This window comes from Gopherus flavomarginatus, chromosome 1, assembly GCF_025201925.1.
Source record: "Gopherus flavomarginatus isolate rGopFla2 chromosome 1, rGopFla2.mat.asm, whole genome shotgun sequence".
Taxonomy (NCBI): Eukaryota; Metazoa; Chordata; order Testudines; family Testudinidae; genus Gopherus; species Gopherus flavomarginatus.
In genome coordinates this window covers 360332230-360353793 of record NC_066617.1, presented here as the reverse complement: position 1 = coordinate 360353793, position 21564 = coordinate 360332230, and the positions used below count along the sequence as shown (strand labels likewise).

The 21564-nt window shown below is 45.6% G+C and overlaps 1 protein-coding gene and 2 long non-coding RNA genes across 10 annotated transcripts in view; 2 read left to right on the top strand and 1 right to left on the bottom strand.

The window, feature by feature from the left end:
• The window catches only part of LOC127038623 (uncharacterized), a 61395-nt gene that overhangs the window by 25124 nt on the left and 14707 nt on the right, over positions 1-21564 (top strand). For 5 of the 8 annotated variants that reach the window (XR_007770749.1, XR_007770745.1, XR_007770746.1 and 2 more), the window contains exon 4: positions 16915-17066. This is a non-coding gene — a long non-coding RNA (uncharacterized LOC127038623). Of the gene's footprint in view, positions 1-16914; positions 17067-18713; positions 18990-21536 lie in introns of those variants that run through there. The other 3 variants (XR_007770743.1, XR_007770744.1, XR_007770751.1) reach the window with 2 other exon arrangements.
• LOC127038647 (uncharacterized) lies at positions 2676-9664 on the top strand. Its single transcript, XR_007770756.1, has 3 exons — positions 2676-3176; positions 3304-3407; positions 9368-9664. It is a non-coding gene; the product is annotated as an uncharacterized LOC127038647 (long non-coding RNA).
• MAP6 (microtubule associated protein 6) overlaps positions 9118-21564 on the bottom strand; it is a 56754-nt gene continuing 44307 nt past the window's right edge. Inside the window, exons 2-3 of the mRNA XM_050930715.1 lie at positions 10926-11139; positions 9118-9389 (exon numbers count right to left, since the gene is read on the bottom strand). Coding sequence (XP_050786672.1) covers positions 9189-9389; positions 10926-11139 — 415 coding nt within the window. The 3' untranslated portion in view covers positions 9118-9188. The remainder of the gene's footprint in view (positions 9390-10925; positions 11140-21564) is intronic.

Sequence of the window (21564 nt, the reverse complement as noted above, 5' to 3'; positions counted from 1 at the left end):
ATGCTGTAGGAACTGAGAAGCAAGGATTGAGCTGTGACTGTCAGTCTCAATGCAGTCCCGGTTCTGCCCCTCAAAAGGGCAGGCCAAAGATGAGTGGTGCAAACCAGAACAATCAGGCTGTCTTCCAGACAGACTGCAAACAGCCCTGTTGAAATCCACCCTTGAAATGTCTTCTGCTGCTGATCCAGCCTCTGCAGCTTCTTCTGGGAAAGAGGTCTGTTTTGATGTCCACTGATGCAGCTTTAGATGTGGCTTCTGCTGCTTTCTCTGTTCTGCTAGGAAAGGCTGTTGCATTGACATCTGCTGCTGTTGTGGCTTCTGCAGCATTCTCTGCCCTTCTGGGCTATGTGAGCTCTTTCCCAGCCTCCACAGCTCACGTGGCTGCAGTTTCATGAAAATCCAGGAGACCCCACGAATTCCTCTGCACAGAGCCCCATGTTCTGCCAGCAGCACCAGCGCTGCAAAGGCAGAAGATCACATTACAGCGCTGAAGAGGGAGGATGCCTGGGCAGAAGGCACAGGGCTGAGTGGGGTTCCCCACTGCTGTAAGAGAGAGGTGTGGGAAGGAGCAGAAACACAAGCACAGCAATCCTCAAAGGCTGCTATGATAGACATAGCAGTGAGGCCAACTGCTGCCCAGGCAACCAGGCCAGGCAGAAAGTGCTCTGGCAGACTGGAGACAAAGTGCTGAAGCTGTATCACAGACAGAGAGGGAAGCGGGGCCCTTGAGGGGTGAGGTATCATTGTTTATTCTCACCAGTTACATCGTGACGGACCTATCATCTCAGAGACGCCCCGATGAGCTCAACACTGCACACGAGATGGGCGCTCGGGGAGGGCGTAGGGACGCTGGAGAGATTCCTGTCAGAGGCAGGTTTTCAGAAGGGCTTTGAAGGAGAAGGCACTTAATGGATGGGAAGTGGGAGAGGTTTAAGGGTGAGGGAGGGGCTGCACGACAGCACCCCGCAAAACTGAGGGTGAGGGAAGAATGTGGAGGGGAATGAGAGAGGAGCAGAGAGAGCAAAGGGGGAAGCAATGTGCGATGACAGAGGGAGAGGAGATGGTGGTGACCTTTCACTTCTCTGAAGGGTGGCTGAGCCACACTCTGTCCTGAGAGGGTCCCAGGGTACCTACGCTTGTCTCAGTGAGAGGAGGTCACCACAGTCAGCTAGCAGGACTGGGGATTCAGGTGCAGTGTGACCAGCAGCTCCCCACTCAGCAGACGGTAGCACTGAAAGGCATCTTCAAAACAGCACATGCGCTGCCCTGTTCTGATCTGCAGCTGCCTCTCCCTGCCCTACCGGCCACACGGAAACACCTATTTCTGAGATGGAAAAGCACAGTGCAAAGCCCAGCCTTTTGGGATAATGTCAGCTCCCAGGACTTACATGGCCCTTTCAGCTCCACAGGGAACCCAGTGAATTTCAGTGTATGGGCAAGGGACCTACCCTAGTAGAATGGAGCAGGGCAACACACACATCCCATGCAATGGTGTCTTGCTGGCCATGGGCGATGTGAAGAAAGGCCACTACTACACAACAAGACACTCAGACAATTTGCTTTAAAAGCCGATGTGGGTGGGAGATCATGAGGTATCATGATGACAGCAAAGTAATTTCAAATCTCAACCAATGTTTATTGGAAATGCATCTTCTCTTTGCTGGCAAACATTCCTTCCAGCTGTTGCTTATGTTTACTTTGCCTTCGCCACTGTCTTCTGAGAGAGTACGGATATCTCCATCCTGTAGCTCACTCTATGCAGCAGCCTCTCCATAGAGCGAGCTGGCATTCGAGACACCCAAAGGTCCTTTCATTCTATGCACAGATTTGTCATGAGTCTCACGTGTCCTCCATCCTGGCATTCATTGGGTAGGTAGCTTTTCAAAAGGTAGCCTGCAACAGAAATCCATGTTGCTTACAAGGAATCTCCACACGTCACAATGAGCCACCAGTCATCAAATACCAGAGGTTTATTACCCCTTCCTGCAAACCTTTACTCGTGTGAGTAGTCCTAGTAATTTCAATAGATTTACTCACATGAGTAAGGATTTGTTTGATTGGGCCCTTAAACCCACAGTTAAATCAGACTTACCAAGTAGCTAGGTGACCAAGATCTGGCTGAGGTCTGACAGCTGGAAGCACCAGGGCATTTTGCTCCAGCACTGGGGATAATATTCTTAGCACTGAACACTAGCATATGTTCAAGTCCACACTTAGAAAAACATTTCTTGTTCCTGTATAGTTCTTTAGTTTCTGATGCTGCAGTTATTGAAAGAACACAATTATTTTTAGGACACTGGGAAACACCAGCAATGACAGAGACATGTGCCTTAACATTCCTGTTCTCTTTGACAGTCCACTGACCCAATATATCCTAATGCCTACAATATCGAGACACAAAAGACAGGACTCATCTCTGCAGGTGGCACGTCAGCCAGAGAGATATATTCTTGACTTACTTTGACTTTAACAGTCAGGAATTGTGACTTAATAGTTTAATTAATTTGACATTTTCAAAGATGATCTGGAGATTTAGACACGCAACTTGGAATATTTCAATCCAAAGCCATGTCTTAGCCAACCAGGGAATCTAAAAGTAGCCAATTGTGAAGGAAAATCTAGTGTATTTTGTCAGATTTTACCATTTTCTGACTGGCTAGCTACTGGTAGCTGAAGCCAACCTCAAACATTCGGTTTCTGATGATGTAATGAAGTAAAGTTGATCTTTGGTAGTTTTAATTTATACATTTCAATTTTTTTTAATCTTTTCTCCCCTAAATTCATATCCAACACTGTGCTCATTCTAGTGAGCATCTCCATCTTTTAAGTGATCTACAAAGTGTGACATCCCTTTTTAAATAACGCTTGTTCTCAAAGCTTTGTACCGACCGTCCCACAACACCCCTGTGAGACAGATCAATTGTGTCAGTAAGTGACTTGCTCCATGCTACACAGTGAGTCAGAGGCAGAACGAGGATTAGCCTCCCAAGAGTTCCTGGTGTCTAAGTCTATCTTCGATTCATTAGACCACACAGTCTCTTCAAAACGTATCATTCACGTGTATGTAGCGCTTGAAATTCGCAGCTAATTCTAAATCCTGTTTTCCAGCACTGAGCATGGTGGGTTCCTCCACGTTCTTGTTGGAATGCTAAGCAGAGGTGCTTAGTGATTGCATGGTAGGTCAGATCCAGTGCATAAATACGGGATGTATGAAAACAATTCTGATTAGCTCTCACAATTACCCACAAACACATCCAAATTGCATATGCTTAATGACACACGTTTTCCCTGTCTATCTACCAGATCTAGCTGGGTGCAAACGCCTCTGGAAATTAGAGCTGTGGCTGTGACACCCTCAGAGCAATTGAAATGTTTTACGACTGTATGGTTGTCATGCTTGACTACAGGTTGGTATGTGCATGTCTGTAAGAAGTCGCTGAGGCTAGAACAGGGTGTTGTTTTCAGCACTTGATGGAAATGGAATATATTTAGCAGATTGTTTGTAGACTAGGCATAGGTGTGAAATCTGGTAGGACATATGGTAGGTATAATGTCAATTTTTTTAACATGGGCCAGTTTCTCAGCTGATATGAATGAGCATAGCTCCACTGAAATCAATGGTGCTATGCCAAAAGACAAGAGCCAGAAATCTGGCCCAAGGATAGATGATTATCTCCAGTTGAGGATCTGGCCCAGTGTGTTAACGTAGCATTCATTAAATGAGAAATAGAGGTAATATTCAAGGCAGAAGCTTGCAGATCTGGATGAAAAAAGCTGCATTAAATTCTCTGGCTGTTCATAACTTGAAGTCAAAATATCACCCCTTCCCCTCGACCCTTCATCTTTTTTTCCCAGGTGGTAATCACATTTACATTACTATACACACCAATACTTTGCACTTACACAGAAAGTGTCATCCAAGGTGCTCAAAGTGCTTCATACTCAGTTAATCAAGCCCCTGAAGAACATCTTGGTGGTTGGGTATTATTAGCTTTAGATGAGTAAATTGAGGCACAAATAAATTAATCTGTGACTTGCCTGCAGTCTTACAGAGACAATCAGTGGCACGCAGAAACAGAACCCAGGAGTCTTGGATTCCTATCCACTGTTCAAAATAAGACCGCTCTTCCTCCCTCATGTATCCAATATAGTACATGTTCCAACATGGATTTTTAACCCTTTGTAGATTACCACTGAAAAATAGTCAGGCAAAACAAATGCACTATTTCCCCAGCAAGGATTCTATGGACTCTGGTCAAAAAATTGTTTGGCTTCATATAGACTGCCTGTGTAAGCCCCCTGTTGCTGGACATCTATGCATATGGGCCAGCTTGTGAATGAGCACCAACCCTACCCAACACATGGACATGATTGTTGGCAAGATATGATGCCAGCGCTGGTGTTGAGAGTAGGATTCTGAGTTTCCAGGCTTGTGGTTGAAGATGTGCCATTGCCAGTTCACCGCTGAGTAGCTTTCTTTTGATATGATCATGTCAGAGGACCCAGACTGTAAGTTTCTGCACTCAGGGCCTGATCTAAAATCCATTGATGGCAATGGAAAGACTACCAATTGACTTCAATGGGCTTTAAGTGGCTTTGTTGGAATGCCAGGTACAAGTGCCAATAACTCAGACATCATACTCTTGGCAGGCGCTCCTCTCCTCCTCTGCATTGGGCCATGTTTCTGCGGCCTGGCTGACTGTGATTCGAACAGCAGCAAGGAGCAGAGAATCTTGCCCAGTAGCCTCCTGCACGCAGGGGCATGGAGCAGGAGACCTTTGTTCAACACGGCACCGATTAGAAATAAAACCCAAACCACTTGCTCCATTCACATGCCTTCACTGTCCATCTTCATCTCTGCCAATGTTTAGCTCTCAGTTCATGCCTATGTGACTGCAGCAGACATCTGAAGAGAGCCAGAGTGCAGCATCTCACTGTTATCTTTGCAATATGAAACTCAGCACGGCTCTCCCAGTGTAAAACGCTGGAAAGGGTGCTTCCTTCACTTACTCAGCTATGCTTCTTAGCGAGAAAACAAGATCAAGAAGATGGTATTCGTCTTCAGCATTTATTTATCATTGAAAAAAAAACCCTTTGAGCAAGCAAAGATCACAAGCACGTCACAATCAATTGGCTATACATTAATCTGTTTGTTTTGTCATTCTCATACTAACAGCAAGAATGAAGTAGCACCAAGAGGTGGTGTGCTCAACACATTACAGAGACAATTTGTGATATGCAACCAAAGCCAGGCCACAAAATAGTAATTAGACACTTCTGATCTGCCTCCAAAAGGCAAGAGTACATGGGAGTCATGTATTTACAACAGAAACATTGCAGATGAGGAAGCGGATGATGGATTTTGCAAAGCAGTCAGAAAAAGAAGCCCGTTGGCATTTAGCACCATCTTGCAAAAGGGAGTGACAGCACAATAAGAAGACACAGTGAAAATAAGAAAGCAGGCAGTCAAAGCCATAGGAATTCTCACAAGGATAAAGCAAACACTTTTTAACCAGGAGAGCAAAACATATAGTAAGTTGGTAATGAAGTATAACTGCTTTTGTGGCAGTTGGAAACCCAAAATTACAGAATAAGTTCTTGCCAAATTAAAGCAACAAGCTTAGCATCCAACGTGGACTTGAATCAGCAAAGATCTCATCTCCTTTCTGATCAATGTTAAATTCACTATGTGGGTATAAGTCTGAGCAACGAGAAAGCAGGCAGAGGGCTATACACTGTCCTGAATCCACGCACACAGCTGACATCGGTAGGAGTTCCATCACAAACTAAGACAAGATGAGGCCCTTAGGACCAAATTCTGTGCTGATACACACCGCATGTAACCCAGCTGATGTCAGCAGGCTAGCATGGAGCGCAACTCACTGAAGAATTTGACCTTAAGACCTGATTTTATTATATCTCCTAATATTAATCCCCGGGCCAATCTATGCACTTCGATGCATGCCTGGGGCCCTCACTAGTGTGCACATCTAGAGACAAAATTGGGCCTATCCAAGGGACTTACTGCTAAATCTCCTAGGGCCCCATTTTAGTCCCATTGACTTCCAGTGGACTTGGCACTTAGTGAAGCATTAATATGGGTGCTAATGGGCAAAAATGTACGATGCTCTGCAATGAATGGGTACAATCTCTCTCGTGTGAAGGAGCCAGCGTTTCTGGCTATTGTAAACTATTTTCATGCTTCAGCTGCTCTGATGCTTCATCATCGTAACTGTTGCTATCCTCTACCTGAGATAAGAAGGTATGGTACGGAGGCGATGTCTACACTAGTACTTACGTCGGCAAACTTTTGTCGCTCAAGGGTGTGAAAAAAACACCTCCTGGAGTGAAATACGTTTTGCCAGCATAAGTGCTCGTATGCACAGCGCTGTGTCCGCAGGAGACACTCTCCCACCGACATAGCTACTGCCGCTCGTTGAGCTGGTTTTATTGTGTTGACAGGAGAGCGCTTTTCTATTGGTATCAGCTGTTCCAGTGGTTACAGCTGTGCCACTGTAAGCTTGTCAGTGTAGACATGGCCGGAGAAATGTAAAGGTGAATGGAGGCATCAGGTCAACAGGTCAAGAATCACAGAGTCTCTGAGGCTCAGCTCTCTGCGAAAAGTTAACAAACATCCGTTTTCATGCAAGGAACAGCGAGCTGCGTTATCTTTCATGAGTTCAATGAAACGCTTTGCTGAGCTACTCTGCACTTACAGAATGAACTGAGGTTTGCAGTTGCGCAACATCCATTCAATTTCTGAGCACTCGGAATAGCGATGACCATTATAGACAGTTTAGTGAGGTTCTCCATGAAGCATGCATGTCAAAAATGCATTACATTCGCAAACAGTTCCACAGTTTTACTTCCTGGAGGATTTCCCTGGTTTCCTCCTAAATATTGGAGGTATATGTATATATATATATATATTTTTTTTTTCCACATAAACATCCTGGTTAGTTCATACTACACAGTTCTAACACAGCTAAACTTGGAAATACACCACTGAATTCAGAACATGACACTTATTTATACTTAAAAGCTTTAGGCTGTTAGCACAAGGCAAACAGGACACATTACACAACACACTAAACTTTGTATGTATTCATTACTCAGGCCAGCAAAGTTTGCTATTTCCGTAGCATAGAACTTCCTTAATCTTTAGAAACCTTCTCTTACCCTTCCATTGTGGCATCCCTTTTAATTTTTCAGACATACCAAATGACAAACATTTAGATTCTGAAAACTGAAATCGCCACCTCCAGAAAAAAAAACAACAACAAACATCGTTGCAAGTATTTAATTGAAATCTAATATATTCTAGAAGCAAGATATTCCTTTTTCCAATACCACTACAGCAATATGGTTCTGGAGCTCTCGGCTTACATTTCCCCCAGTTGCTTTTGCCCAGTGAAATTTGCAACTTTAGCTATAGCAAAAAAGATCAACCAAGGCCAAACAGGCGTGATTCCTACAGCTGCTCTAGGGGTTTATTACCCAGGTGGTTCAATGTCTCAGGGTACGTCTAGACTACCCGCTGTATCGATTTCTCGGGGATTGATATATCGCATCTCATCTAGACACGATATATCGATCCCCGAAAGTGCTCTCGTCGACTCCGGAACTCTATCAACGCGAACGGCGGTAGCGGAGTTGAGAGGTGCAGCCATGGACGTCGATCTCGTGCCGTGAGGACGAGAGGTAAATCAATCTAAGATACTTCGACTTCAGCTATGCTGTTTACGTAGCTGAAGTTGCGTATCTTAGATCGACCCCCCCCAAGTGTAGACCAGCCCTCAGTTTCGTCAAGCAGAAACGAATCCTACAAGGTATTTAGCTCTCTTATCTCCTGCTGAATCTGTGAGCCAAATGCTGAGATCAGCACTCTGGGCCAGACCCGCAGCTGGTGTAAATCAATATAGCTCCATCAAGCTCAACTGAGCAATGCAATTGATGCCAGTTGGGAAACAGGCCTTCTGTGTTTACTGAGTCATGCTGACATTGGTGGGAATTTACTAGAGTAAGGACACAATAAACACTGAGTTGAGAGCTTGAGGATTTGGCCAAGTTGAAGGTTAGGGCTCCCAATAACTGTGTCATGGCTCCATTCGCACAATTATGAGCAACCATGACTTAACGTGCAGGTATATTTAAAACTATTGTGCTTGTGATAATTTCCTAGCAGCGTGTATGAAAATGCAATCAGAGCTAACAATGGTGACTTGCTCCATGCTACCTATAAAAAAGCCATGTCTGCAAATTGAATCCATTCCTGAAACCTCCTCCTACTCCTGTTGCACACAATATCCATCTGTATCTGAAAAACGAAGGAATCAGACCAAGATCCAAAACAAATCAGAAACCATAAAAAAGATGCAGATCCTGGAAAACGACAGGGAGGAACAACCTGCAGCGTCTGACCTGAAGCCCATTCAGGAAATCTTTGCAACCAGCTGGACTCTCTCTGCGCCTTACTTCACTTTCCATTCTGCTGCACCACAGGGCCAGATCCTGAGCTGGTGTAAATGGGCCTGGCCCATCTATACCAGCTGACAATCTAGCCCAAAATCTTTCCTTACAAGGGATCTGAGCCTTCATCACTTCTTTGGGCCAAACACCTACTGATGTCTCTGAGAACAATTCTGCTCTCAGTCACAGTAGTGAGAGTCTGGAGTGACTCCACTGAGTTATACCAGGTTTACAGAGCCTGTTCCTGCAAGATATTGAGCACCTCTCCTATACTGTTGATCCCAGTGAGAGAAAACAGAGCTCAGCGCCCCCAAAGGACACACAGCCTCACGGAATCAGCTCTTAGGAACAGAACTGCACCAGTGGAACAAATGCCAGCTTTATGTAATCAAAGCACTGGAGGATCAGGCCCAAGGAAAGAGACAAGCCTCTTAATACATTCGCAGCACACAATTAATTGAAAACCTTTGTAATCCTACAATCCTCTGTGCATTCCACCCTCCTTATCTTCCCCCCATCAGTCTGTGTAGATCTGTGTCATGCAGGCAAAGCTGAAAACCTGACCTCTGAAATGAGTATTCCTAATCCTCCTTGGAAATAAAACATAAAAGCTTCTAATACAATCAGAACAAAAGCAGATTAGAAGCCTCTAATTAATTTTGTGGCCTTTATTTAATAAAAGAAAAAAGAAAGAAAGAGAGAGAAAAGTGCAATGAAATTTACTCTTTAGCCTCAGCCAATTTATTGTTCATCTCTTTACTTTTCCCCTTGTCCTCTGGCTTTGTCCCGCTGGAGCTCTCGGCACTCTTTTTCTTGGCAGCCCGGCCAGATGCGATCTGCTTGTCTTTGGCCTTTTTCAGTGGTTTATGGCTCGTTGTTGTCTTTTTTGGTTTGGAAGGCTGAACACTACGCTTCTCCGCCTGGATGGATGTAACATACAAACCGCCAACACAGAAACACACAGGAAAAGGTAGAAGAACAGGATTTAGAGAGAGACATCATCAATGAGACGGCAATATGTGTTTATTTATGTTCCGCATTTAAGAGCTTGTCTACACGGAGACTTTGATTTATACCCCAGCTTGCTGCACATTAAGACCTAGTCTACAATGAAATCGATCTAAGTTATGCAACTTCAGCCTGAATAACATAACTGAAGTCGATGTACTTAGATCTACTTACCGTGGTGTTTTCCCTCTAGTATGTCGACGGCCTACACTCACCCATTGACTCCGCCTGTGCCTCTCACCCTGGTGGAGTACCGGAGTCGATGGGAGAGCGCTCAGCAGTTGATTTATCGCGTCTAGACTAGACGCGATAAATCGACTCCCTCTGGATTGATCACTGCCCATCGATCCACCAGGTAATGTAGACAAACCCTAAGTCTCTCTGTAGACAAGCCCTAAGTCAAGTGTTGGGGCTAATGCTATGTAAGGACAAAGGCCAGACCCTCCTGCACATTTTGTCACCCCCTTGACTGGCTGATTTGGGGAGTGGCTTTGCAATCTCATTGGGCGTTGCCTTTCTTTGGGATCAGACAAGGGAAATGATGGCCCATAACAAAGGGGAGGGGAAGAATCTCAGGATCCTTTGTTGGACGCTCTATAAGTTCCATACTGTCACCATTGTTTAGGGGGCTGCGGACTGGGAGTGGGGGGAGGGCGTGCTCCTTATTCTGCTCCTTTCTCAGGTTGATACAACGGAGGAAAAACACATTGGGATGCCTGGGGTTCATCTGCTGCCAAAAGAAATAGCAGCACCAAGCGTGGAATTGGAATGATATCAGGGGAAGGTGTGAAGCAAACTCCTGGATCCAGCCCGTTCTCACTCCCAAACTTGGGAGGGGGGTTCAGAATCCCACTGAAAGCAGAATTTCTCATCTGACCTCCTCTCTCTTTATATCGGAACCAAACAATATCTCGAAGAACTGCATAACTCCAAACTCTGAGATGAAGGAAAAAATCCAGACCCCAAATTGTACAGATCGGATCCATTAAAAAACCCATCCTTGGCTGCTGTAAATCAGTGTAACTCTACTTAAGTCAATGGAGCCACCTCCATTTACACCAACTGAGGGTCTGGCCCTTAGCATGTTACTGGTGTGAAATAAAAGAAGGTAACGCATTTGTAGCTTTGTGTTTACCAAGTAATAATAGTCTACCTTAGAGATCAGGGAAATGTGAATTGAAAGAGATTGTCCTGGGGCCAGATCTTGCACCTGTTGTAATCCAGCATCCCACCACTGACTTCAGTGCAGTTATATTGCTCTACACCAGCTTAGGATTCAGCCCCACGCTTCTGACTAGGGTGTCAGAATGATTCCTAATAGGGTCCCTGGCCAGAAATGACTAAGCCATGGGAAGGGGCGTGAAACTAAGTGGTGCTATGAAGTCTTCATAGCCATGCGCTGCTGCAGGCACCTGCTGGCCCTTGTCCCCTTACGCTGTATTTCTCACCTTTGAAGATTCTTGGAAGGGCTCACTGTACAGGCTGCGTATCCTCCTGCGATCGATGAATTTGTTATCGGCTAGTACAGGCTTGTTGGGCTCCCCCTTGAACTGAGAACTGTAACTGGTTTCGTGGCTCACTTTCTCGTCCGGGGGTTTGTACTGGGACTTAGCTTTTATAAGCTTAACCCTGTTGACGTCTATCCAAGGTCTGAATTCATTTCTAGGGTTCAAAAAGAAACAAGAGGCAGAAATTAAAACAACGGGAAAATGGGTGGCTTGTGGAAACTAAGCCGACCCCCTTTCTTAGCGGACATCTCATTGGATGGCCCTTCCCCTGCTGTATATTTTGCATGCTGAAAACCCCGTGCCATAAACATATGGGGCCAGATTTGCCAGAACTCAGCATCCAACAGCTCCCGTTGGGCTTGATCCATTGCCCATTGAAGTCAATCGGAAAACTCCTACTTGGATCTGGGCCTGCTGAAACAAAAGTCGCCACTGGGAGGCTGAAAATCTGATCACTGTGGATGCTGAGCCCTTTTGAAAATCTGGCCTGACCTCAGTGCCTCTTAAATCTATATTGCTTCACCTATGCTCTCGAAAGTCCAAGCAGAGATTCCTGACTCTTACATGCAATTATTCTTATGATGAAAATTCATATGTAAAGAGAGAGAGGAATGTGCAGGTTTACTGGATGTCACAATAAACTTTTGGTTTTCCATTGCAGCACGCAAGCGTTGTTGTCAGCGAGTTTACCTGTATGAGAAGCAGCTAGGTGAGCATCAAATGTAAAGAGTCCAATGTTTTCTACAATCGCCACTCATCTCGGGATTGCGTTGTGCCATTTGCTCTATATTGCACCACAATGTATACATTAAAACCCTTGTTTGACACATCCCTTCTACTGTACAGCTATCAATTATGTGAGGGTTTTTTAGGATTCACCCAGATTGCAATGTGTACCAAGCACTGGTAGCTACTCTTCTGCTTCTCCTCTTCATTAGCCCCTGAAGGCAAATACTAGAGCTAGTGGAAAATTTCCCATCAAAACTTTTAGTGGTGGGGAAATGGCTTTTTGATCAATCAGAAATTTTTTAAAGACTCCATTTTTGTTACAAAATTTGCAGGGATTTTGGGAGAAAAAAAGCAAGCAAACCTTTGTTTTGTTTTCACCAACCAAAAAAATCCAACAGTTGTAAACCCAACATTTTCCATTCAAAATAAAATCCACAACCAGGAAAATTTTCAAACAAACTTTTGACAAAATTTTTTTTTCATCACAATTGTATTCAGGAGAAAAGGAGAATCATTTCCTGACCAGCTGCAGGAAACACAAAATCTGAATCCCAGGCTACGACATTTCCTCGCCTACGAGTGAAATTCACCTGTGCTCAGGGAGCCACCACAAGATCTGTACATCAGTTATGTCCTAAGGGTTCGAGTAGGGCGCCAGCGATGCCAAAGGCTTCTGCACAGGGGTGAATTTCATCTACATAGCACAGCACTTGTCTGTTTTTACGACTCTTGAAGAAAATTAACCCCTGGATCAACTCCTGTCCCTCCTGCTGTTGGTGCTACGTCTCTGTGGGTGCTATCAACCGTCTTTGACTTTAGTAAAAGCTTCCAGTGATTAGTAATTTAATTTTTAACAATACCTTTCACTTGAGGATCCATTTATTTTTGTATTTACAAGCCTCTTGCTTCTGCTTCCTCACGGAATGTTCCCCTCTCTGCTTCCCCGCCTCTTCTCTCTGCCCATCTAGCATTTTTTTTTACCTTTACATAGTCACTGTTGGTGAAAGAGCCTTCTCCTTTGCAACTCTTACCAGTTGGAACAGCCTCCTTGTATCTCTACACCACCTCAACTCCCTATTTTATGGCAGATCTCAGCTAAAACCAAATTTATGTCCTTTGCCTCTACTTCTTCATTTCTCTCCCCAGATGTAATTATTTAACCCTTTCATTGTCTGGTGGATTAACTATGCCGACGGGAGAAGCTCTCTCCTTTTGGCTTAGAGTGTCTTCATTAAAGTGCTACAGTGCGCCGATGCAGCATTTTAAGTGTAGACCTGCCCTCAGTAACACACTCTGCTGCCTGATAACCTCTGCAGTGGTGTTGATTGCCCACTTCATTTTAAGTGGTCTCCTACAGCATATATGACCCCCTTAGGCTTAACAATCTGTCCTACTTTGTATTTACCTTCTCCACATCTGATGCAGTGCTCTGTGTAGCTCAAAAGCTTGTCCCTTCCACCAAAAGATGTGACGTCACCTACTTTGTCTCCTGGGAACAACACAGCTCCCACAACACCGCAACCAAGCTTGCAGTGTCAAGACTTAAAGCATAACAAGGTGAAAGTCTGTTTGTGGCCAGCACTGAACAAATTAAAATGAAGCTCTTATTTGACAGTGTTTGTAGGGCCAAGAGATGCTGCTTTCAAACAAAAACTGAGGCCTGGGCTACACTACAACTTTAGGTCGAATTTAGCAGCATTACCTCTTTTTAACCCTGGACCCGTCCACACGACGAAGCCTTTTTTTTTTCAACTTAAAGGGCTCTTTAAATTGATTTCTTTACTCCACATCCGACGAGGGGATTAGCTCTGAAATCGGCCTTGCCGGGTCGAGTTTGGGGTAGTGTGGACGCAATTCGACGGTATTGGCCTCCGGGAGCTATCCCAGAGTGCTCCATTGTGACCGCTCTGGACAGCGCTCTCAAATCAGATGCACTGGCCAGGCAGACAGGAAAAGGCCCATGAACTTTTGAATTTCATTTCTGTTTGGCAAGCGTGGTGTGCTGATCAGCACAGGTGACCATGCGGAGCTCATGCAGAGCTCACCAGCATGATGTGCACATTGCCGAGGCACATTGCTCGGCCTGTACTTTGTGAGAAGTCTATAACCATGTCTATGTCCTCATCGCTCCTCGCCTGGTTTTGTGCTAAACAATTGTTTGCCTTTGCTCTGACGGAGGTAGGGGTGACTGACGACATGGCTTACAGGGAATTAAAATCAACAAAAGGGGTGGCTTTGCATCAAGGAGAAACACAAACAACTGTCACACAGAATGGCCCCCTCAAGGATTGAACTCCAAACCCTGGGTTTAGCAGGCTGTTGATTTCACAAAACAAATCAGGTCAATTTCTTGTTTTGATACATCTATCTTTTACATCTTAGGCTGGCAGCAGACGGTGCAGTACGACAGCAAGCCATCATCATCTCCTGGGTGCTCGCCAGAAGATGGTGCAGTACGATTGCTGGCCATCATCATCTCCTGGGTGCTCGCCAGAAGACGGTGCAGTACGATTGCTAGCCATTGTCATCTCCTGGGTGCTCGCCAGAAGACGGTGCAGTACGATTGCTAGCCATTGTCATCTCCTGGGTGCTGGCAGACGTGGGACTGCATTGCTACTCAGTAGTAGCTCACTGCCTTTTAGCAGCAAACGGTGCATTACAATTCGTAGCCATCATCGTCGTATTCCTGGGTGCTCTTTTAGCTGACCTCAGTAAGGTCAGTCAGGGGCACCTGTGCAGACATGAGAGTGACTTAGGCCAGTGGCATAGCCAGTTTTTCAGTGTAGGGGGAGCAAACATAAAAAAGGCGCCCTCTCTTGGCTTCTCCGTTCCCCCCCCAGATTAACCCTGGGACTGGCTCAGGACTCCTGCGGGCTTCCTGGGGGTGCGGATACCCTCCCATCCCCCCACGGTCCCAGGAGAGTCTCTCCTGCCCAGCGTGCTCTGCAGGTATCCCCCACTGGGCTGTGCCGCCCTGCCCCACCCACGGGGTCCCATTGCCCCCCCGCCCCAGACTCCAGGCTCCTGCACCGCGCCAGAGCCCCACCCCGTCCAGACAGCACAGCCTGCACCCCTGCCCTGCAGGCCCAACCCCGGGGAGCCACTCACCTGGACCCCCAGGGCAAGGCACCGGACCACCCCCCCATTCACCTTCCATCCTACACCGCCGCCTGTCCCCGGCCTGCTCCCGGTGCTCGGCACACTCCATGTGGGGCTCGCCCCATGGAGGGGGCGGCAGAGACAGCTGGAGGAGCGAGGGGGCTGGCTCCTCGGCTCAAGGCTCAGCAGCCAAGCGCTCCCCGCTCCCCCCCCTTGCTAATGCAGCGGGCAGGGGGAGGCAAAAAGGCCCCTGTGCCTTTAAGGCCGCCTGGCTGGCGAGCCCCACATGGAGTGTGCCGAGCACCGGGAGCAGGCCGGGGACAGGCGGCGGTGTAGGATGGAAGGTGAATGGGGGGGTGGTCCGGTGCCTTGCCCTGGGGGTCCAGGTGAGTGGCTCCCCGGGGTTGGGCCTGCAGGGCAGGGGTGCAGGCTGTGCTGTCTGGACGGTGATGGTGAGCTGAGCAGGCTCCATGCTTGCCGTGGTATGGTGTCTGCTCAGGTAACCCAGGAAAAAAGGCGCGAAACGATTGTCTGCCATGGCTTTCATGGAGGGAGGGAGGGAGAGGGGCCTGACGACATGTACCCAGAACCACCCGTGACACTGTTTTTGCCCCATCAGGCATTGAGATCTCAACCCAGAATTCCAATGGGCAGCGGAGACTGCGGGAACTGTGGGATAGCTACTCACAGCTACCCACAGCGCAACACTCCGGAAGTCGATGCTAGCCTCGGTACTGAGGACACAGTCTGCCGACTTAATGCACTTAGAGCATTTTGTGTGGGGACACACACAATTGACTGTATAAAAACGATTTCTAAAAAATCAACTTCTATAAATTCGACCTAATTTTGTAGTGTAGACATACCCTGAGGCTTTGCTCAGAACGCGCCCCCTTGTGGTATACTATGGATGCATGGCATCTTTGTTGTGCCGTGTCAGCTGATCCTGGAACAATGAAACAGATTCAGCCTGGCGACAAGTGGTTGAGAGTCTGAATGCTCCCCCATTACTATTTAATATTTGTATTGCCCCAGAAAGGTGGGAGGCACCTTGCAAACAGGTAGGAGCATAAGTTTCCTGTCTTGAGGAACTTACAGGCTAACAGCATGATGGAACCCACGTTATGCTTCCACGCAGAGGAGACAAAGACATAAGATGCCTCCTCGCTCCCCAGCACCAGCTGCAAGTATCACTGGAGTGAGACAACAATCTCCACAAAGCAGCACAGGCAGGTGGAAATTGGGCAAGCAGGGCTGGGAAGTTGTCGGAGCCTTGACTCCACCCCCTCTCCCACAACCAGCACAGATGAGCCGGCAGTATGGTAAAGTGCTAGTGCAGATGACTTCCCCCTTGGACCATGTGGGAGAGAGGAGGCAGCCTAATAACCACACACGGCCCTTTATACAGGGCTTGTGGCAAAGCCGCCTCCTAGCCCCAGACAGGCAATATGAAAGAAAGGCCGGGGGTGGACTGCCGCAGTGAGCATGTGCAAGAGAAAATGGGCACGGTACACACAGCCTCAGTTAGCCCTACAGTTTTTGTTTTAGATTTTTTCCCTCCTTTAATTTTGCTGAGTTTGTTTTTAAGGAGCTTTTTCTTTTGGTGAAAGGGAGGCGGGAGGCTGCCAAGGAGCTAGCTCCTGATTCGCCATCTAGCCCCGGGCACAGGCAAGGAAGATCTGAAAAAAACTAATTGAAAATCACTGAAATCCCCAGTAGAAAAGCAGTGTCTGTGGAACTAGATGATTACTAACAGGCCAAATCCCACAATCCTGCCTTCAGCAAAACTCCCACTGCCATTAACAGGAGTTTGACCAAGTAAGGACTGACCCAAAATATGCACCTGAGGACAACGACCAGCACGTCATTGCATCAAATCATACAGTTCCTCTGACCCTGGGTAGTAATCCACATAGTGGTTAGTGAGCTATCTGACTTGGCTATAGGATACACTGGGCCTGAGTCAACATCCATGAAAGCCAATGGCAGTCTTTTTACTGTCTTCAGTGAACTTTGGATAAAGCCCCCCATCCTGCAGGGAGACAGAGACTCTACTGTTGGCCAGCTGGATTCATAGTGGTTATTTTCATTCGTATGTCAGATTTGATTCCCCCTCGGTCCAGGAGGATTAATGGAGACTGCAGGTGAAGATGAACCGAATACCCTACACGCACACGCCTGCGAGACACTGGCTGAACCTGAACTCAGCTCTATGGCTGGCAGCCACCTCAGGAGATGCCCACTAAAAGTCAGGTAAGCATTGATTTCTTCCATCTCTGTCAGTTTTTGAAGCCAGCACCTTCAGGGGTCAGGTTTAACTGGTTCAGAGTGATACCATTTCAAGCTACAACCCACAGGGCTTTCAGACAGGTTTATGTTTGCTCATAGTGAGCTTAGGATGTCCAATTAAATCTGCACCCAAAGGGAGAGATCCTACTATCCGTTACGCTAGTGTTAATCTGGAGTGACTCCACTGACATGCAAGGTGTCAGCATCTCCCCAGATTTATATCAGTATAACTGAGATAAGAACCTGGTGCTCCTTGGGTTTGATCACTTCAAACGTATCCGTAAGCAGATGCTACAAAAAGAGCATTCACATGTAACCCGTGGTTCACTGAATGTTACGGGTCCCGTCCTAGTGGCTGGTCCACAGGAGATAGGAGTTACCAGTGAGAGGAATTACTCCTTGGGTACATCTGCACAGCAGCTGGGAGTGGGATTCTCAGCTTGAGCAGACACACATGTGCTAGCTCTGCTTGAGCTGGCACCTAAAAGTTGCAGTGTAGCCCTGACAGGTTGGGTGGTGGGTTGGGCACGCCACCCAACTACAAAGCCATCCAAATCTCGGGGTACGTCCTTGAGAGGCTAGCCCAAGCTGCCGCCCACATCACCACGTCCACACAGCTATTTTTATGCACTAGTTTGAGCAAAGCTAGGATGTGTATTTCTACCCAAGCTGGGGCTCACACCTCCCAGACGGTGGGGAGACATTAAGGCAACTCCCATCTTTTAATGTACTGCTATATATATCAAGTATCAGGGGGTAGCCGTGTTAGTCTGCATCCACAAAAACAACAAGGAGTCCGGTGGCACCTTAAAGACTAACAGATTTATTTAGGCATAAGCTTTCGTGGGTAAAAAACCCACTTCTTCAGATGCATGGAGTGAAAGTTACAGATGCAGGCATTATATAATGACACATGAAGGCTTTTTGTAAGCCAGTAGGTGAACACTTCAACCTCCCTGGACATTCTTTAACAGATTTAAAAGTAGCTATAGTTGAACAAAAAAATTTCAGAAACAAACTTCAAAGAGAAACAGCAGAACTAAAATTCATTTGCAAATTTAACACCATTAATTTGGGCTTGAATAGGGACTGGGAGAGGCTGGCTCACTACCAAAGAAGCTTTGCCTCTCCTGGAATTGACACTTCCTCATCAATTATTGGGAGTGGACCACATCCACCCTGATCGAATTGGCCGTCAGCACTGGTTCTCCACTTGTGACGTAACTCCCTTCTCTTCATGTGTCAGTATATAATGCCTGCATCTCTAATTTAACTCCATGCCTCTGAAGAAGTGAGTTTTTACCCACAAAAGCTTATGCCCAAATAAATCTGTTAGTCTTTAAGGTGCCACCGGACTCCTTGTTGTTTTTGCTATATATATCTTCCTATTGTATTTTCCACTCCATGCATCTGATGAAATGGGTTTTAGCCCACGAAATCTTATGCCTAAATAAATTAGTTAGTCTATAAGGTGCCACAAGGACACCTTGTTGTTTCTGCTGATACAGACTAACATAGCTACGCCTCTGAAACCTGCTCTTAGTATGTCCCATTTTCAGTCCCTGGTGATTAGTACACCCTGTACATGTTTCCAATCTATCCACTTTCTAGGGCTTCCTGACAGCATCTCCTCTATCACAGCCCATGGCTCTCTGCTCTAGAGAAATGCTTCAATTTCGCTTATACTCTGGTTGATGCAAACAAGATCCAGCATGAATCAACAGTGTTTATTCTGCATCTTTATTCAGGGTTGTAAAAAAGTCTTTACATCTGGAGCTTAGGCTGGCATAAAAGAGGAGCCCTGAATTCATCTGCAGGAGCCTAGAAACTCTGACCCTGTTACAAACCTTTTGCCCCCAAAATGTTAGCTTTGAGCAGACCCGGCCAACCTGAGTTTGAGAAATAAAAACTGGATGTCATGCGATCCACCTTGTGTTGGGGAGTTAGAAAAATATGTTCATGACTACACAACAATGCACGAAATTATTTTTAGCAAAGATTTAGAACATTTGCTGCCCACTCCTGTGTTCTGCCTGTCAGTAAACGGTTATTGTGTTTTTAAATTCCTGACTGATGAAGGATGGCTATGACAATGCAGCACTTTTACTTATCACCTCGGCTTAGAAAACAGCGAACAGGATAGAATCCCAGTCTCCTTCTCTATCCACCCAAAAATACGTCTTCCAGATTCCTTCCTTATTGTGATAAGACACTGTAGGGTAACCTGCTTCTAACACTGAATTTACCTGGACAGCGGTGTTTTGGCTGTGAAGGTACCAAAGTGGTGGAACAGATTTAGGAGCCTGGGTGCTGAAATAAGATGATGGGAGCTGTACACAAATCGTTAGATAGATTAGATAGGTTGATAACTCACTTATTAAGAGAAACATTTTGGTTAGGAAAATATTAAGTAGAACTAGTCAGTTACTAAAAAGAAACCGCTGATCATAGGTTAAACGCTATGGATAAAATTAGAGGAAAGGTGTGCAGAAGGGAACATAATAAATCAAAGGAGAAATTAAACCCACATTTGAGAATGCGCTGATAAAATTTGCAGTCCCTTACTTCCATCACATCCATGTCTGCCTTGGATTCAGGTTAAAAAGAAAGCACCTTAAATTGTCTCCTTTTAACACAGAAACTGGAAGATGTTTCCTGGAGACCAACACTGATGGCTGCAGACTGCACTGGTGCAGCATGTTGGGCAAGTCTATTAGTGCAAATTTAAGAAACATTTGCAAAATCCACTTAGCACCAACGAGACATGATAAATGTTTCTTCAGAAAAGACTGGCTGGCCCAAATTAAGGGCTATGTCCTGCCGCTCGTACTCATAGTGAGTAGCTCCTTACTATTTGGGTAGCTCCATTCAGCTCAGTGCAACTAGTTGAGAAGCAAGGTACTACTCTATGTGAGTAAGGGTGGCAGAATCTGGCCCTAGACTCCTGATTTTACACATCAGATAAACTATAGAGGACAATACCACAATCATCTTAGTACGAGGGGACATAAAGAAAGTATTTAAAATAATGAGTGTGGAGAAGGTAGATTGGGAACTTCAGTTCTCCCGTAACATAAGGCATCGTTCAATTAAATTCAACAGTGGGAAATTCAAAACCCATGATGAGAAATATGTTTTCACACAACATGTGATTGAACCTGTGGAACTTTCTGCCACAAGAAGTCACTGAGGCCAAGAACGTAACAGGATTCAAAAAGGGACTGAACATTTCTATGGACATCAAGTATGTCCAGAGTTATTATAATTAATGACAACTATAATTTTGGAAGGGATAATAAACCTCATGCTGCATTGTGTGCTTTGGATCTTAGCTAATCTCTGACTAGAGACCAGGATCAGAGCTATGTATAGGGGCAGATTACCCCACAACTCCCCACTGTCGGGTTCTTGCACCTTCCTCTGGGCATCTGGTGGTGGACACTGTCAGTGACTGGATAGGATGGACTATGGGTTTGATCTAATCAGGTGATCCTACTCATACAAATCCAGTAGGACTGCTCAGGTGGGTCAGATAGGAGCTTTAGGACCAAAATGTGGTTAAGCTCAACTTTAGTGGCAAACATCCCCTGGACATTAACAGCAACAAAAACAGGCCCCTGCGCATGCCTGCAAGCCAGTACGTGCTCCGTTAACGTTAAAAATAACGAACCTCCTGGACTGGGGGGTTTTACAAAATCAAATTTCTACATGCAGCCATACAAATGTCACTGATACTTTTAAAAATTGTATTATTGTTATTCGTATTACTTGGAGAAGCATTTGGCCCAGGGACTTGGTAATGAGTTATGGAGTCTTTCGCCCTTCAGTCATTGATGGGAATGCAGTCAAGGTCAGTATTGGGCAATATTTTTCAGTGACTAGTGTAATCACCAAAAAATATTTTTCATTGACACTATTTGTGAATTCGGGACTAATTTGGCGAATAGTTTTGACTCCCCCAAAATAGGAAAAATTTTCAAAAAAGTTGACACTGTTCATTTCAGCCATTTAGAAATACAATGTTTGGATTTTTCATTTCAAAATGGCATTTCATTTACAAATTTAGCTAATTAAAAAAGTGGGAAAACACCCCAAAATGACCCAAAACAAAATGAAGAAGCCCCCCAAAATTAGTTTTGGGTTGAACAAAATGTTTTGTTTGATCTGCAATTATTTTTTTTTTCATTTTGGTGAGAAGAAAAATCAAAGATTTCAGTTTTGGTTCAAACTGAACTCAATTATTTTTCAGATGTTGCGGTTCCGCCCGTGAACCAAAACATCAATTATTTGCTCAGAGCTATAATTTACTGACCCCAAATGGTTCCCATGTAGTAAATCCTTGGTCGTCTGTGTGAAATAGGGGAGGTGGCCTAGACAGAAGTTAGATCACATGGGAGCAATAGCTAACCCAGTTTATATCCCTGCCCCACGCAGAACCGATCCCTACTGGGCATTTTCTAAA